Genomic DNA, 18,684 nt, shown 5'->3' with positions numbered 1-18,684 from the left:
GGTTTTGTTTTATGGATACAATCCAGGTTAGCACCCGAACATCCCTTTCAGACAGCTTCCTCTTGCATCCACAGTTAATCCTGTTAGATGTAATTCATCCTTCTTGGTGGTATGCTGACATTACCCTGGATAACGTGGCTCTTGATACATCACAAAGATTTGCTATCTTGGTCACAGATATGCCAGCAAGACGTGCACCAACAATTTGTCCTCTTTTCACCCATAATGTTGTGTGCATTGCAATATTTTGAACCTTCACACTCTACTCTTACTGTTGCAATGTGCAATTAATAAAGATTGGCCACCAGGTTGGTCCAATTTAGGCATGGTTAGATAGGTGTTTCAGTGTCATTGTCCAACCCCTGTATGTGTGCGTGTGTATATATATATATATATATATATATATATATATATATATATATATATATATATATATATATATATATATGTGTGTGTGTGTGTGTGTGTGTGTGTGTGCGCTCGCTCCCTGGGAATGAAGTATATGACTTTGAAAAACACTTACACTTCAGTATTACTGTGAAAAATCATGTTTCTTCCAAAACTAATCTGAATAAATAAATGAGATCTAGATTTTAGTTTATTCAAAAATTGGTAATAGAGTAGATCCAGAAGTTGCTGTATGAATTTGTGATAATGTAAATATTTTGTGTTAAAAATATCAAATGTATTGTCACACTTGTCAATGCCATAATTTACTTCATTTAATAGTCAAAAAGCTTCTAATCAGACACTTGAAAGTGATATTTTAGAATAGTAAATCCAATGTTATACTCAAAATTGTGGCTTTACACAAGATGGCAAATAATGCCATGACAGCAAGTGCTGGATTTGGCGTTTCAAAAGAAATAATCATACATTAGAACATTATTATCATAACTGGTTTGTGACTTCAGGGTGATGTACCAGAGGCACTAACTGGGCTTATGGAAGTACACAGAGAGCAGAGCTGTAGGTCTCAGTACTGAAGGCCCACTGGATGGGGGCAGAGAGGATCCTTGGGGTGCCATGATGGCCTCACCAACTCCAGCATGGGTGCAGTCACCAAAGGTCTCATACCTCATCCATGCGCCAGCTGGTGGAGAATGGGAGATGTTCTGTGCTGGTGAAGAACACAGTGGAGAACTTCCATGCTGGTGAACACAGTGGAGATGTTCTGTGCTGGTGGAGAACAAAGTAGAGATCTTCCGTGCTGGTGGAGAACACACCGGAGATCTTTCCTGCTGACAAGGCCGTGCATGGTGTCTGATTCTCCATGCTGAAGCTTACCGTGGTAAAGTTCATGAGAGGTGTCAACATCTCCATCTGCTTCCCTGGGCAGCTCAACGTGGACCTGAGCAAGGTGCCATCAACACTGCCCATGCCCCTCCTGTACTCCTTCATGCTGGGCTGTACCCTGCAACGCTGTGAAGACAACTGTATGCAACATCCCTCCCTGAAGCCTTAAGATGGCCGCCACCTTCATCTCAACAGAACGACCAGTTCGCCACCATGTTCTCCGAGCGGTTCACGGCACATGGACGGGATGGAGTTTCGGGCATCATGAACAACCCGATATCCGGGTACCAACTGCACCATGACGACACAGCTGAGGAAGAGGATGAGGAAGGCACAACTGTAGATGCACCAAAGCTTCACTACTTTGTCATCTGGGTTCTTTTAAATCTTACAGATTAACACAAATGACCATTCCTTCAATGTTCAACTTAATTCATAATAAACATGATCTTGTTTTGCGGCAGCATGTTACGCCAAAGGCTGCAGTCATTCCATCAGAGTGAAAGAAAAAGATCAACTGAATAGCTTTGGTAACTGATGTGCCTTTTATAGGTCAGAAAGCAGTGAAAAGCAGGAGCAAAACAATTACACAAATTATCTCAGAAAATATGACTCCAAAAAGAAGCTTTAGCCGTCCACGTTGCTTTAACATGATGGATATCTAGAGGCAGGGGTACAAATGCTTGAATCATGTTGACCTCTCATCTCAGTAAAATTTGCATCATATCATAGGGGAGTAGGAAGGGGTACTAGTACTAGAGCCTGTCGACCTTTACAGTGTATGCACATATAGATGGAATTTTCCATTGCTGGTTACCACCATCTTACCAAAAGCTAAACTAAACTGTTAAGTCCTTCTGTGATTATTTGTGGCATCTTCTGGGGGGAAAGTGATGTAATCTTACACACACATACGGTCTACGAGTGGCATTTGTATGCCTCACTTATGGGGTCATTTCCCTTCGTCTGTTTAACCCAGTCCTTATTCTCAAAAGACGGCACCTCAAAAAGGGAAAAACAACTGCAAACTGGGCACTGCCATGCAGGAAGCAACCAGAACACGAGCGTGTACAAACCAGACGAGGAAAGCTGTACGCAAACTTTTTTTGTACGCATTCTGCATGGCAGGTGCAGAACAGATGAAAACAGGTAAAGCCGGTAAATTACATTATGGTACAAAACAAAGTCATGACAGATTATGTCCAGCTGCACAGAGCTTACATATTGTGCTGCCTGTTTCAATGTGTGGGTTCAATGATTATTAGCATGCGTTTAGAGATCAAGAGTAATGAAGCAAAAACCTTTGATGCACCCACACAAGTCAGTAATTTTACAAGTAGACTAAAAGTAATTGTAAATGAGCTGTCTACAGGTACTTAATGCCACAAACAGTGGATTTCTTTCAAGCAATTGGACTTAATGTGATATTTTGTAATGAACTTCATCTCAAGACACAGTACGAATTAACCATAAAACATCCTGAGGCAGCTCCTTGTATGAAACAGATCTAGAACATTCTTTCTAGCTAAACTTTGAATTTTGCAACATCTGAAAGAATGACAATGCCAAATTGGTTGAAACAGAACATGTCCTAATACAAACAAAATGCAACTAGTAACTCACCTTCAACTGTGCAAGGCATACAATAAACTGTAGATTATTACTTCATAACTGACCAATATCGATAAATAAAATGTCCCCAACACTAAACATATACGCAACAGTATATATTAACATGGCTATAAATGGTAAACATCTCTGTACTGCTATTACGGCATTGTTGTCCGAGTCCCTAGGACTCAGAGTTACTGATCTGCAACTCTAAACTCCCCCTTTTCATCGAACTGTCATTACGAGAATATAATCTCAGCCCGATTGGCTGGTTTGATTGCTTGCATGCGCCTACGTTACTTTTCAGCCTTCTCAGATTAGGCCAAGTCCTTTATTTGAACAAGGACTGAACTGGAGCTGGAAAAAGCAGGATTCCTCAACATGTTAGATCACTTAGACAAGAAGCCTAGCTCACTCCTGACTGGAGAGAAAAGCATTACTACTTGTGCAATATTCACTTATGACTCAAGCTAAGATAAATCCTGCTTTGTGAAATATATTGACCACTTCTTGATTTCCCAGGAGCAGGAATTGGAGGTGCCCTTGTTTGATAGGGCAGAAATGTGTAGCAATTCTGAAAGAATTAAGATCAAACATCAAACAAGGTTACACCCCCAACATCCCACAGAAAAATAAAAAACACCCACACCACCACAGACTGTCCTGTATACTTGAGTATGGTACAAGAAGTCTGAAAACCATCAGCATCTGAAAACGTTATTTAGCAAGGTGTGGGGAAAGACAACACAGACATGGTATTTACTATTAGGATCGCTGACTATGCAATATCTATTATTATTCACTTTTGTTTATTTATTTGCGATGCTTGTTATCCAACAAAATGTCTGATCTAGGATCAAGTCTGTGCCAAGTCTGAATAAACTGAATCGGTCCACTTAACTGTAAGAACTGGACATAAAAGGCAAAATCCTAACTTTCGCTTAGCACTCTTTTATAAGTACATGGCGTTAAAATTGGACTTCATTGTTTATGGTTGTTTTGGTTCACCTGAGAACAACCCTTACCTGTTCTCAAAACAAAAGCCCAAAACCAATCACAGTGATCTCATTCCCCATAAATCACAAACAGCCTGACAGGAAATGACCTGTACACACATCCATAAAACATTCATGTCAGTGAATGGTATGTATCTACATGGACTATAAATAAAAGGGACAGTTTAGTGTGGGCGGCAGGCAAGCTAGGACTCTTGTTGGTCAGCCTGTTCTTGCTGGCCACTCGGGGGTGTGTCCACTGCTGCTGGGGCCCCACCCACTCTCTGTCCATCAAAACTTAGGCCCAACCCTTCATCCATCTGCTCCAGTTCGCTTTGGTCCAGAAGCTCAAAGTCCTCGTCTTCCGCGGGAACAAGTGTGGCGTCCGGCAGCTCCTCGCCGCTCAAATCGGGAGACACGTCCGCGTCGCTCTCCTCTGGCGCGTCGGGTGACCTGAGGGGCGACTCCAAGGGGCAGGGTGGCGTCTCGGCGGGCAGGAACTCGGCCATGGCGGGCCCCTCGCCTGCCTCCGAGGAGCGCAGCAGGGCTGAGAGAGTGTTCTGTACCACGGTGGAGATGGCTGTGCTCACTATCTCCTCGCTGAGGGCCTCCAGTGAGCGTGTGGGGCTCCGCCCCTCCCCAGGCCCAACCCCTGCCCCACACGGCGGGCGCCCGTGCCCATTGAAGTGCGTGTTGACGAAGTGCAATGGCGAAGCCAGGTGCTGGATGAGGAGGCTGGCTGGGCTCTGAGAGTCCTCTGCGGGTTCAGCACCGCCGCCCTCGGCCCGAGCCGCTCCCAGCACGCCCAGTGGGAAGCGGAACAGGCCAGGCTCCATAGATGGGAACTCTTCCACGGAGGGGAACTCCGGCAGGTCCTTGGAGAAGCTCTCCTCAGGTTCACTGTGCACACTCTGCTGGTCCAGGTCTGTGAGAGCAGTGAAACACATCGAGTTGGAATGAATGCTTCGTAGTTGCCTTATATTCCTGCTGCAGGTAAAAGGAAACGGACACTGCAGCAGAACACTGGACGCTCATCTCCAAAGAACCAAAAAGCTACAAAACGTTCAAAAGCAACTCAAATGGTTGACTTAAAACCAAACTTTGTTTCAAGCTACATTAGCTGTCATTTCAAGTGAGACAACTACACATTCCTGTTCTTTTTAATCAGAAGGTTCAAGGATAGTCAAACATGAAATAAACCATCAAAGGATTATTGGTCAAGTGTCCAATGCTAGTGATTTCAACATGGAAAAAGAGCAATGTGTTTCTTCCCTGAAAATTTGGTCACATTGTCAACAAACTGCACCATGACACCAGATATGTTTCAGACTCCACACCAAACTGTATATTTGTACTAAAACATTTGCTACGTATTTACTGTTTGTGTCCACATTAAAGCCGACAAAGTTTTCACAGGGATCAACTACCCAAGGCATAAGAAGCAGGTTTCCCAGACCACAAAGAATTTAATGGTGACTGACTACTAGACCTGCAATTTAGCTCAAGACTAAATCTATTTCATGCATGGGAAACTGACCCCCCATCAGTCATCCAAACTTATCACTGGTTTAAATTTGTCACTCTGCACAGTACGAGCTGAACCCAAATGAAATGTGTGTGAACCAAATGGAGTTGAAAGTAGCTGGAAGTGAAGCGGACTCTGAACAAACAAGATCACCTTCGGACATGTCTGTGAGCTGGGGCGTAGTGGCCCTGGACACAGAGAAGCCGCCACTCTCCAGTATGGAAGCCTCCTCGTCAGACAGCTCCGAGTCCGTGATGGCCATGGCCAGAACCGTAGTCTTGACATCCACCTGAGCAGGAGCAGACCATACAGTTAGAGCTTTGCGTCATGTTGATGTTTTCAGGGACACCAGCTTGAAGCCAGAGTGAATGGACAATGTACCCCGTCCATCACGGGTTTCATCACACCACTGCTGTCAGGATCTCATTTACATGGTGGATTTTTCTCCCAGTGCAGCAGTGAGGAAAATGACCAGCGATGAGGAGCTGTTGGATGACTAATACTTATGTGTGTCAACAGATGAACGTTTAATCTCATACAAGGTGTTTCTGTAATGAAGTGGGTAGTGAGAGAGGAGTCATAATGACCCAACGCTCACTGCACCACTGTAGTGGCCGCCTCTCTGGCCCAGGGGGGAGTCACTCACAGTGGGGGCAAAACAGGACAGCTCCTCCTCACTCTCACTCTCCGTTTCAGCTCTGGGTTCATCCCCCTCATCCTGATCCTTTTTCACCTCTGTGAGAAAAGACACAAACACACACACACACACACACACACACATACAGACAGTCAACTATTGCTGAAATGTGAAATCACTGTAGGTGAGGGCTGCACTTCAATGTCTAATCGACACTGAAAGTTGGTTCCCTAAACAAGGAGTCACACCCATTGCACGGACACGGTCGCTGGAAGGGTCTCGTTCGTTAGCACACTGGTGCTTCTACAGTGGAAGGCAGCTGCTGACGAAGATGCCGTGACTCACACGGGATGCCAGTGAGACAGACGGACGAGCACTCCAGGACCTTGTGTTTTCCTGGGCTTACAGGGTGAAGCAGCCGTACGGACTCAAGATGCATGCAAAGCATGAACCTGTGACCTTTCCGTGTGTCCGCCGAATCAAAACAGTGAGAGAAATCTGGTTAACGCATGTGGATGCCACCACAAACTGATAGCTCAACCCCAGGTCTGTTCATTGGGTTACGCGGACTTCAACCTTAATTGAATCAAAATAACCAGATTACAGGAATCTGGCCTTAATCTTATTTTGAGCAAATGTTTTTAAGTGCATGTAAATGCATTACATGATGAAGGTATCCAAGCTTCTGTAAATCTATATGACTTGCACTGCAACAACGATTGCTTAGACAAAAAAATATACCACATGACCAATATTTCACCAGTTTACTAAAAAGTGTTTCCACACAGGAATTTAGGTCATATTCCCCCAAAACTCAGTAAGAAGATAAAACAGGATTATCTGAGAGCGAATTCTCACTTACACTGAGATAATGGAATTAATGTCATATCACAGCAAATTTGTGCCAAAAACTCAAGAAAGGCCTCCATACCATTAAAGAAATATACCTATTATATACACAATATCTATATATACACAATTACAGGAATATACAATATCTATATATTCAAGTATAGGAATATACTGTCTAGCATGTGATATGATTGTTGTCCTCTTGGGTTTTTCTGGTTTCTGTGCCACAAGGCTGAAGCATTTAGGTTTTGCTGCAATAAACAGATGCCACGAGATCTTAAATATTAACAATATTAAAACTGGGATTTTTTTTCTAATGAAAAAGGTCATATTGTTGTGATTATAAAATGTAAAAATGTACGTAAAAAAAAAAAAAAGTTGCTTCCTTGCAACTAACGTGTACTAACGTTGGACTAAAATGTAGTAGAATATGAACATGTACATTAAAAGTAGGCAAAGTATTAACATACATTTATTTAAAGTATTTATTAAGTATATAAATTATAATCTTAAATAAACCCCTGGCACACATATCCAGGCAGAAATTCACAGGGGCAGTCATGGCTTGGATATGGATTTCTGACCAGAGGTCGTGGGTCTGATTCACAGTACCTAGGTAATGACTGAAGTGCCCTTGAACAAGGCACTTAACGCCAACTGCTCCCCGGGCGCCAGGCTAGGGCTGCCCCTACCATTTTGGGCACATGTGTACCACAGCTCTCTAGATTACTAGTGTGTATGTATCACAGTCCCTAGTGTTCACTAGCATGTGTTCTCATTGCACAGATGGGTAAATGCGCAGGACAAATTCTGATTGTGGCAAAAATAGCAATATGGCAACTCAACTTAAAAAAAAAATGATATAATTAAAAACTAAATAACCGACATGGGCAAAATTATGCAAGTTAAGAGGTTCTGAATGTTTTGTTCAATTTATTTTCGATGAATTGCCCAGCCCTAGTGTGTGTGTGTGTGTGTGTGTGTGTGTGACTTCTCTTGTCGTGTTTGCGGCGCTGTGTGGGTATGTGTGTGCGCCTCACTTCTCTTATCGTGCTTGCGGCGCTCTGTGTGTGTGTGTGTGTGTGTGTGACTTCTCTTGTCGTGTTTGCGGCGCTGTGTGGGTATGTGTGTGCGCCTCACTTCTCTTATCGTGCTTGCGGCGCTCTGTGTGTGTGTGTGTGTGTGTGTGTGTGTGTGTGTGTGCGTGCGCCTCACTTCTCTTATCGTGCTTGCGGCGCTGTGTGTCTCCCTTCATGCTGTAGTCCAGCTTCATCAGGATGGGCTCCAGCCCCGTGTACATCTTCTGGATCAGCTCGTGGTACACGACCAGGGGCCACAACAGGACGCTGAGCACTACATCAACACACAGACACTGTGAGCTCACTCTCCACCTCCACAGTTACAATTAATCAATTAGAAATCATCAGACTCTGAACAAATAATCACTACATAGTGAATACATAGCCAATGGCCACTTTCAATGCCGATTTGTCTTACGATTTGTGTGACGTACACTGTCAGTAGTGCTAAGTATTACAGTGGTACCTCGAGATACGAGCTGTTCTATATACAAGCAATCCAAGATACGAGCACCGAGACGATCAAAATTTCTGTTCGACACCCGAGTGCACGCTCGAGATACGAGCATGGACCACTAGGTGGCAGTACAGTACTATATGGAAAAAAAGAAATCATTAATCAGCTCAAAGACACACTCAAACGCTTTTCTTTCTCTCCCTCCCCCACAACCTTAGGTTCAAAAACACAAACATACCTGTATGTGCGGAGATGACGTCATTTAGCGCGTTCTAGCAGCCAATAGCGTTTTTTTTTATTCTTGAGGTGTTGGTAAGGTCTACTCCTGTACCCGGTCATCACAGCCATTCGCATGTGTGCTTTGCAACGAGTAACAGTACGTACGGTGTATACAGTACAGTATTTCAATACTACAAACGTTTTTTGTAGTACTGTAATAACTATTTCTCCTATATTTATTTTATTGTTTAATTATACATGTTGCGTGTGCCTTTATTAATAAAGAACTTGTCTTTTTTTCAAAATTTACGCTAGTTTCGTGACTTTTTTAAGGACCGGAACCAATTACAATACTTTACATTGTTAAATTGCTTCGAGAACCGAGCAGTTCGAGATACGAGCACGGGTCTGGAACGGATTAAACTCATATCTCGAGGTACCCCTGTACTAATGAACAAAGTTTGCATTTTTTCTTAACTCATTGAAATACTCCTAGATCCTATATAGGCAAAGTAAGAAGGTATAGCAATAAATTTCAGACACTCACAAATAATGTAAGAGATCATGATTCCAGGTATGTAGTGTCCAGCCATGGCCAGAAGTAGGCATCCAGAGCACGTCATCGCACAAAACTGAGCACACAGAAGTACAAAAAGTCAGTGTCACAGAATCCTGGTGGAAAACAGACACATTTCAGAATAACCAAAACAGAAAAGAGTGGAGGGAGAGGGTATCAAATTTACAAACCTTCATCTTGTAAGTAAGTGAAGACATGTCTGGTACAGAACTTTTAGTTTTGAGCAGGAGATACTTGTCTAATATAGTAGTAATGAACATGTAAACAAGTAATGAAACCAAATGTAAACCAAACACGTCACAGCTGATTGGTTACATTCAAAGTACGCGGGAGACATCTGTAAAACTAACCCACCCAACCAATTCTCCTTTGCAGTTAAAAGGCACAGTGTGGTGGTGGGGGCCCCACCTTGCCGTGGTTCTGCCGCTTGTACTGGAGCACCTCCTGGATGTGGAGGCTGCAGCTCAGGTAACTCTCCGCCAGGTGGTGGCTGAGCTCATCCACGCTCAGGAGTCTGGGCGCCACGCTGTCCCTGTGCCCACCGACACCGGCACACAGCAACCAGTGAGTAACTGCCACCGTTATGCACACAACCCAATGTTTCCCATCCTAACCAGTCTGTGCCGTCATTGTAAACATAAAATAAAGGATGTGCTGTATATTTTCCCAGACCTGATTGTCCATGCCAAGTCATGTAATTAATTACAGTAAGTGGTGGACTTGTTCGAGTTACAGATAAAGCATTTGGAACAGAACCTTTCATGTTGTTTGCAGTTGACTGATTAAAAATAAACTTTTTCCAAATGGTGATGTATTAAGATGTGGTATATACAACATCACATACATATACATACATACATATACATACATATACATACATACATACATATATATATATATATACATGCCATGTTTGTTAAAGAAACAGGAAAACCTGCATTCAGTCCCTATTTTACATATTTGCTACACATCACTGAACTTCTTGGATGACAGTGTATCATATTTTGATGTGTAAACTTTTTTCACTAAAGCAACATCAATTGACTTTAGTGAGCTATATTTTTCTTACAGAAGTGGGTTTATGATATACATATACATGTATGATGTTTATGAGCACTAAAAATACAACTGAAATAACGAAACCTGAATCATTAGATGTCAATAAAAATGTATAACCAAAGAAGGCATGCAGTCATGACATGCAATATTTATAGAAAGCATACCGGTCTATCACAGACGCCTCTGGGTTCCGCACTGTGAACAGAAACAAACGCACGCGGGTAAAGAACCAAAACAAAGTGTCCCCAAATCTCAACATATAAATACCGACACGCCTAGTGTCACACGGAGCAACAGTAGGACGGAGTATTAGGAAGGACCGTTTGGGGGAAACGGCGTCGAGGATTTACCAACGATCTGCAGCAGCCTGTCTTTCCATCGCTCCAGCACCGTGAAGACGAGCAGGGAGGCGCTGGCGAGGAACAAGGGGCGCAGGGAGGTGGAGGACAGCAGCCTGACACACACACACACACACACCGGCTTTAGTCTTTAAAATGGTAGACTTGTCATTACACTCACCTCCACACAGAAAATGTGCCTTGGAAAATAAGATAGCTAGCTGAAGTTTTGCATTTTCCTTAAAAATGGCTAACGTTAGCTATCCAAATGCACTCAAGTTACTGAATTGCCATTTAGCTAGCTAATATAAGGGGCTTGGTTAGCATATATGCAACAAAACAGATGATATTAGAGGCGGACAAAGTTTAAGGTGCACCATTAATAAAATAGCTCCAGTACCGCAGCTACATAGTTAACGCCAGCTATCAGGTTCCCAGCACTAGAAAGTTGTCCTACCTGCGCCAGAAACTTCCCATCTATCAAAACCCCAAAGAGCCACTACAGAGAATCTACCGAGCGAATTAACCGCTCGAGTAAACCGGCCATCGTCGAGAATGAACGACAGCCGCCATTCAGATCAATGTCCGACCCGATATCTCTTACCAAAACACGGTATTGAGCGTGACTGCGGCGACGATGCTATGCAGCGGCCTCTCCCACACCAGCAGCCTCTGCAGCCACAGCACGGCGGGCTCGTGCCGCCACATCCAGCCCTGCAGCCGCTGCCGCACGCGCGCGAGCTCCGGGCTCACGTCCGCGCCGCCTGCGTCATCGGAGAACAGGGCCTCGAGACCCACCGAAGAGGAGCACGCACAGGGCCGTCTGGCCTCCTCCCCGCTCGCCATTTTTTCCTCCACTTTTGTTGTGTTGTGCGGCTGGTTGATCACGGGGTATGGGGAGGGTAGAAAAAAAAGACAACACGACCCTTTCAAGAACGGATATTACAGGCTCTCCGTGTCACGTGTCTGTTGTTTACTGCACTATGGGAGTGGAACAGCGGTAAATACTGACACCTGCTGGACGAGCGAATAATGCATCCGTGTTTAGACTGCAACACATTTGTGTTGGTCAAACTTAACTAAGTTTAACGTGGAGTAGGCACACCGCATAAACATAAGCATACTAAGAATAAAGAAAGGTTAGCATTTTAAAACACACACTAGAATAACCAACATCGGTAACTTCAGTGACAAGGTTTCATTAAGTGTAACTGATCCTGCTGAAATATTCACCACCCATACCAGACACATACAAACAGTGCTTATACAATACTTATAAACACTACTTATTAACTTTTTTATTATTTCACATTTCATTCTCGTTTACAATACATGTAACCAAAGCTTTGTAAACAAAATATTTACATTGGAAAGGAATTCATTTTACCCGTAGGTTCCAATTCATACTTGAATGTAATCATTGCATAACTGTCATATCATAACACAAGCTTGCACTTATATTTGTTTAGAAACACAGGGAATACAATTTCCTTCAGATGAAGAACCTTTGGAGAAAAAAAGAAGTTTTGTACTTCAGGACCTGTCTCTAAGGGTAACACTATCGATGACAGGATGGAGAAGGTTATGTTGGTGGCCTGTTGCCTACACACTCTGCATAACGTCACTGCAGCACAGCACTCTGATAGTGGGGACCATCAGACACTGACCCCCCCCCCCCCCCCCCCCCCCCACAATAATTAGAACACAATAAAATGTAAACGCTTGATTGTTCATTTGTTTTGGATGATGGTGATAACCACTGTTGCGACCCAGGACAAAGGTTCAGGGGTCCCGCGCAACCTACATCGTCCAATGAAAGTCTCGTTTTTGAGGTCTAGGATTATAGGAGTTCCTAGTGGTGGGAGAAAAGGCCTTTTCAGCGCAATAGCAAAAGGCCTTGGGTGGGAAAGAGAAAGAGGCTAACCCAGCATGAGACTGGCACCTAGCACAGACAGGGGGTGGCCTGCCTGCTGCATGTGAGGGGAGGGGCCTGTGGGGGTGGGGCATGTTCCCCCGCCCGACTAGGGATGCAGAGCGTCTATACCAGCTGGAGAGAGAACCAAGGCCTGCAGGAGGTCTGACAGGGAGATGATTCCCCGCACCACGTTGTCCCGGTCCACCAGGACCAGCCGGTGGACCTGAGTGGGATAATCACAAAAATATTCACATAGCAAAATTCTCAGAGAATAAACCCGAATAGAGCGCAACCGAATCTGCTTTTGAAAACACTTTGATTTTAATTAGAAGGGGATATTGCTGCATAAAAAGAATTGTTGCAGAATTATAAGCATTTTATAAAATTACATAAGGGAATTGAGACTATTTAATGTTTACTTACATTTCATCATTACACAGATTACATTTAATATACTAAAATAGTTCAGTTTGCTAAATTGCTAAACACTGCATCTTTCAGAAATTGTCTTCAGTTATTTAAACCAGTTAAAACAAGTAGAAACAAATCCATCTATAATATCTGGTGATGCATTCTAGATGTTTCAGTTTAATATGAGAACAAGGTCTGTTGTATTTTGCTACTTTCACCACCAAAGTGCCACTAAAATAAAGCGGCCAAAGCCAAGGTACCCCACACCTGGTACCCCCGGATACTCCCACTTGGCGGGGTGTGACGAATTATCCAACCTTGTCAAAATGTCCTACTATAGGAGACAGAGCTACATAGTATTAGGTATGTCTATAGAAATGGTGATTTAAATATCTAGAAAAACATGCATCTAAAAAAGAAACTAAGCAAATACTGCATACCAGGAACCTGATGCGCTGTAAACCTCGGCAGGTCCCTTCGATAGACAGGATAAGGACCGCTTATTTTCAGAGGTGTATAATCCAGGTTCAGAAAGTAAAATTCCTCACCAGGATTTTGCTCAGGCTTCCTGGATTGCGTTGATTCCACTCATTTTACCTGCATTGCACTAATTAGAAAATCTAGCAAGCTTGAGCAAAATCCTGGTGAGGACTTTTACTTTCTGAACCTGGATTATACACCTCTGCTTATTTTTAGCGTGCTCACCTCTGCCTCGACAATTCGGTCAACGACAGCCTCCAGTGTCTCGTCCGGGTAACACTTGATGACGCCCTCGACAAAACACCGGCGCCTCGGCACTGCCTCTCGCATGGTCATACTCAGATTGTTGTAGGTTTTCTGCGCCGCCAAATTCTGATGACAACAGTTCACAAAAGGTCAGAGGGCACTATGATGGCAGTTTTCTGTCAATTTAGTCCTAAACGCACTTTGTTCCCAATACTGAACATTAACAAAAACAGGCAAATTAGAAGATTACATTATACAACTAATTGTAATTGCAGTGGTATTCTTTTCAATCTGCAAAGAATTATAACGATTTATTTTTTTGCTGTCACAGCTCGGTGACCATAATGACCAATCTTATTCATTCATTTTCTGTAGTGCTTAATCCCGCTAGTCAGGGTCACGGGGGGCAAAGGCAGGGTACACCATGGGCAGGCCGCCAGTCCACCACATACGCACGCACTCACACCTACGGGCAATTTAGAATGATCAATCAACCTACCATGCATGTCTTTGGACTGTGGGAGGAAACCGGAGTACCTGGAGAAAAGCCACACAGGCACAGGGAGAACATGCAAACTCCACACAGAGCAGCCCAGACCGAGAACCAAACCCAGACCGCCTTGCTGTGAGGTGACAGTGCTAACCACCACACCACCATGCTGCCCATGAGCAATCTTAGATGTTCCTAAATTACATTTATGGGTGAGATCTGTACAGAGCACTACTGTTTACTTACAATCACGTCAAATCTGGAGTACAGGGCGACCACTTTCCCTGTTGAACATGAAGAGTTAGGCAGCTGCTTAGAGATCAGCATGAAAATTTACATAGGAAGCCTGATAAAATATCCAAATGTGACATTAATCCATTAAAATATAAAATCCTAAAAAAAAAAACATAAAACTAAACTATACTGCTCTATTCTTTCATTCCTTTTATGTTTTTCTATCTTTGGGAGCTAAACATAAGACCCTAATGGCTACATTCTGATAGTAGTTGTAACACAGTCTTCTGAAGAGATGCCCTTTTTATGACATGCCACTCAGCAACCTTGGATCTCGATTCACTTCCCGGCGTCTCACCTTCATCATCGACCACCGGCAGAGCGGACACACGCCTGTCCACAAACGTGGCGAGCGCATCATAGACTTTGGCGTTCTGATGCACTGTGGCGATGTCTTTGAACGTTCCCACTCCCGCCTCCAGAATCTTACTCCGCAGAAATGCTGGCTTCGGAACCATAGCCCCCTGTAACCGGGCACAAAACATGGACTGAACACCACCCTCAAAAATACAGGGATTAAATATAAAGTATATATGTATATATGACCATGACTTTATATCTGTGGATATATTTCTTTTGTACATTCCACATTTTGTACACATCTTTGTACTAGACACATAAAGATCATGTAATGTATAAATGTTTTTAATGCATTTTAGGGACCTTTTATAAATTTAGTGTAAAACATACATGATAGTTCTTTATTGTATATTAATGTAAGTAGTTTATATAGAATAACCTTTTGCATTTGATAAAGGAGGGTTAAAGAACAGTAATAAGACATGGATTGTCTTACTAACAAATATATGAAGGAACTTGAGGATTCTCTTATGCGTCAAAATATGAAGGACATTGCCAGACTCAGGGTCAATAACTGGCAGGCGATGGATCTTATGTTTCAGTAAGGAGTAGACGGCATCAAAAAGGCTGACAAAGGAAAGAGAAGAGAGTCACAAGCATAAACCCCCTTATCTTTAGTTGTCAATATATAATATTACATGTAATAGATTCTGCTGTTTTGCAACATGCTTTGCCCTCTTTTCCTGTGTGAGGCATTGAGAGGATGCGATCGTTACCTCGCATCTGGGGTGATGCTGATCAGACTGCGGTTATGGTACTGGAGGTAAACATCTAGACCCCGAAACGGACAGACAGAAGGCAGCAGAGGATGCAAAAAAAAAAAAAAAAAAAAAAAAAAACATTAAGCACGTTGTCTCAGGCGGCACCGTGGGCCGAGTGTATTAGATTCCTTACAAGCAGCAGCACATGCCTGTGTGTGTGGAAATATGAGAAACACACGCAGAGCACACGGAGAAGTGGCTGGCCCCACCGGCTTTACAAAAATGCCAGTAATCCCGTCATTCCTTGTTACGACCACAGGGCATTACGTTCACATACATGTCACCCCTAGAAGGTCTACAGCTCATTTACTTTGAAATGAATCACCTCTCCATGTTGCAATCTTGTGGTCCTCAAGCTCATAGATCTGAACCTTTGAGGGGGAAAAAAGAATCCAATGTTATTGCATTACCAAGCAACACAATTACATGAAAGTTCTGACAGGAACGGTAACATAACTGTTATCAGCAACTTACCATTGGAGACGTGTAATAACGGTGAAGGATGTGGATGAAGTCAGTGATGGTCAGCATACCTGGGCGGCCAGGGGGAAGAGAGAAAGTGCATAAGGGGAATAGTTGTATTAGTTGGGAGTGAGTATGTAAGGGGAAAAGTTGTATAGAGTGTGTAAGGGGAATAGTTGTATTAGTTGGGAGTGAGTATGTAAGAGGATTTGCTGGATAACCTGCTCTGCTCACCTACAAAACGCTGCAGACTGCTGTCCCAGAGCGGGGCTGCACGTAAACCATTTGCTACCAGTGCAAAGAAGGCTTTCTTCACCTGACAGAGGGGTGGAAACAGGGCTTGGCTGAGTGTGTATACTTGTGAGCATATATATACAGTATATACACACACACACACACACACACACACACACACACACACACACACACACACACACATACACACACATCTCTCTATATATAATGAGCATAAGTCAGCATGGTGAAACTTGTCAGTATGACTGTAATAGACAATAACACAAAATTTTCAGAGACGTCCACTAGACACTAACCTGCAGGGTGGTGTCAAAAATAACCAGTTTGCAGCTGGTTGGAATAGCGTCATAGCAACAGTGCTTCTTCATAAAGATCAGGTAGGCCTCGTCAGTTGTGTCTGGTCCTTGTCATCAGATAAAGCGGATGATAACATTTCATCATATATTATATAAATATATTATATATAAATATGACATGTCACTATATTCTAATCGGAGGGAATGTAGCACAACACTTGTAGACATACATAATAGTTATGTAATTTGCTGTTGACCTACCTGAATTATTCGGAACACGGCCAACAGGTAGCGCCCCCTTTCCGAGAAACAAGGGTGAGTTGGGAGACAAACCATCACAACTAATCAGGTTCAATCAACCACGTCTCATTTCACGTGAGTGGATGTTGGCGAAAGTATCACGCACAGATCGTTGTTTGCTGTTTTTGTGTGTGTGTGTCATGTCTAGAGCCAATACTTCACGCGCTCAGTGTTGTAGACCGGTGTACCGTTAACTTACCTGCTTCGCAAAGTCCATTGCGGTTTGGTTTATGCGGCGGTACCACTGTGGTCGTGCCGTTAACCCGCCGCGTCGGTCTGGTTTAGGCGTGCGCGTCGAGCCCATTTGCGCGTAAAGTCGTGTGGACTATATTAGGCGCAGGGAAGAACATGTGGTGGAGTGAGGAGCACCGTCATGTTGTTCAGGAGTGAGTTCGGTTGGAGGTGGGAGGGGTTGGCAAGCCGGTTGCCCACTGTCAGATCGGCTATTTTGGGTTACGTGTCTACGAACCGATAAAAGTGGTCTAAAGAAGACTGGTTTGTCCCCCTAGAGAGCAGCTTACTCCCAGGTTACTCCACATTTAGCTCTTGCCCTCTGGGACATGCGACTAAAGATAGACCCCCCACAAGAGAGAGGAGAAAGGGACGTGCGAAATGTCTCGAGTCGTGATTACATACAAGTTGTTAGATTTGAATCACCGAAGTCCTATTTCGGTAATAGAGATGAGGAATACATTAACCTAATTATTTGAAAATATTTAGCTAAGCGGTGTTATTTAATGAAGGGAAATTGATGTTCTTGTTGCTGTCTCAGTTTACTTGTTCTATATAAAATACAAGCACGAGCAGGCAGCCCTTGTCTCAAAGTACTATAAACGAATCATTTCCAAGAACTACATCATACACCACTAAATAATTTTTCAGGTCCATTTAATTAATGGAAAAGCTTGAGCGAAAAATGTCCTTAAACTTTATTTAGAATTGGGAGTATGCCTGAGCGGGTTATAGTACTCAATGAGTTCATTCAGATAATTTGGATCTTAATACATCCACAAGAATATTTTAAGGTTATTAGAAATAATTTAGTGCATACCTGAAAAAATGTACTGTGGTCAGACTTTTTGTCCTTTTTGGCTGCTGCATTCTATACAAACTTGACTGGAGTTAATTTAGTAACTTTAGAGCATCCAAGTAGAACATCATAATTCAATAATAATCAAATCAAGTGAATATATATATATATATATATATATATATATATATATATATATATATATATATATATATATATAAAACAAGCATGGACCATTTTTTCTGCAACTGATGAGAAAAGTACATCTCAGTTTATCAATAATACATCAGTGGAAATGGCAGTTTTAGACCTTACCTGTGTAAGGTTAACATAAGTGTAATCTGTGTAATAATGGAAGTTAAACTCATGTTATTACAAATAATTGTGCATAACATAACACAACGGGACTAATAAGAGATACAGTGCTCACCCTTGGGACACATTTTACTTTTTTAAGCTCAGAGCGCTCATTGTGAAAAAGGACGTATTGATTTAAACCAGGAGAGTGTTTGTTCAACTGCAAACGGATGTTTCCAGCCAGTAAGTTATTGTGGACTATGGTATCAAGTGAGGAAAGATCTAAGACTATAAGCAAAGTCCCCATTCTTTATCAGAGGAGAAATAGTGTTAATTACCTTTGTTTTAGTGCTGGAATGTGGTCTAAATCCATACCAAAATAATTAATGGACATGAATTCTCTACAAGCAGCATTTTTGAGCGTTTTGGAAGTAAAGAGCAG

At 42.8% G+C, this 18,684-nt stretch overlaps 2 protein-coding genes across 3 annotated transcripts; both read right to left on the bottom strand.

Annotated features, from left to right (window-relative positions):
• Positions 1-1,818: 1,818 nt before the first annotated feature.
• retreg2 (reticulophagy regulator family member 2) lies at positions 1,819-11,589 on the bottom strand. The gene is made up of 9 exons (XM_077023196.1): positions 11,250-11,589; positions 10,658-10,761; positions 10,472-10,502; positions 9,657-9,780; positions 9,219-9,303; positions 8,132-8,269; positions 6,074-6,162; positions 5,581-5,716; positions 1,819-4,827 (listed from the first exon to the last, which is right to left on the bottom strand). The coding sequence occupies exons 1-9, from the start codon at positions 11,489-11,491 to the stop codon at positions 4,109-4,111; spliced, it is 1,668 nt and encodes a 555-aa protein (XP_076879311.1). The 5' UTR covers positions 11,492-11,589; the 3' UTR covers positions 1,819-4,108.
• Positions 11,590-12,356: 767 nt separating this feature from the next.
• On the bottom strand, positions 12,357-17,382 carry prkag3a (protein kinase, AMP-activated, gamma 3a non-catalytic subunit). Of its 2 annotated transcripts, none has more exons than XM_077023194.1 (12): positions 17,115-17,382; positions 16,877-16,913; positions 16,616-16,722; positions 16,299-16,380; positions 16,077-16,135; positions 15,913-15,973; positions 15,558-15,612; positions 15,282-15,408; positions 14,780-14,945; positions 14,434-14,471; positions 13,677-13,823; positions 12,357-12,783 (listed from the first exon to the last, which is right to left on the bottom strand). In XM_077023194.1, exons 1-12 carry the CDS (start codon positions 17,217-17,219, stop codon positions 12,667-12,669), a joined length of 1,101 nt encoding a protein of 366 aa, XP_076879309.1. In that variant the 5' UTR covers positions 17,220-17,382; the 3' UTR covers positions 12,357-12,666. The 2 variants fall into 2 exon arrangements, with proteins under 2 accessions (XP_076879309.1, XP_076879310.1); XM_077023195.1 differs by having other exon boundaries at positions 15,928-15,973; positions 17,115-17,378.
• Between the last annotated feature and the right edge of the window lie 1,302 nt (positions 17,383-18,684).

The sequence above is a fragment of the Brachyhypopomus gauderio genome, chromosome 12 (assembly GCF_052324685.1).
Source record: "Brachyhypopomus gauderio isolate BG-103 chromosome 12, BGAUD_0.2, whole genome shotgun sequence".
In the NCBI taxonomy this organism is placed as follows: Eukaryota; Metazoa; Chordata; class Actinopteri; order Gymnotiformes; family Hypopomidae; genus Brachyhypopomus; species Brachyhypopomus gauderio.
Note: the sequence above shows the minus strand (reverse complement) of the source record. Positions and strands in the feature narration are given on the sequence as shown.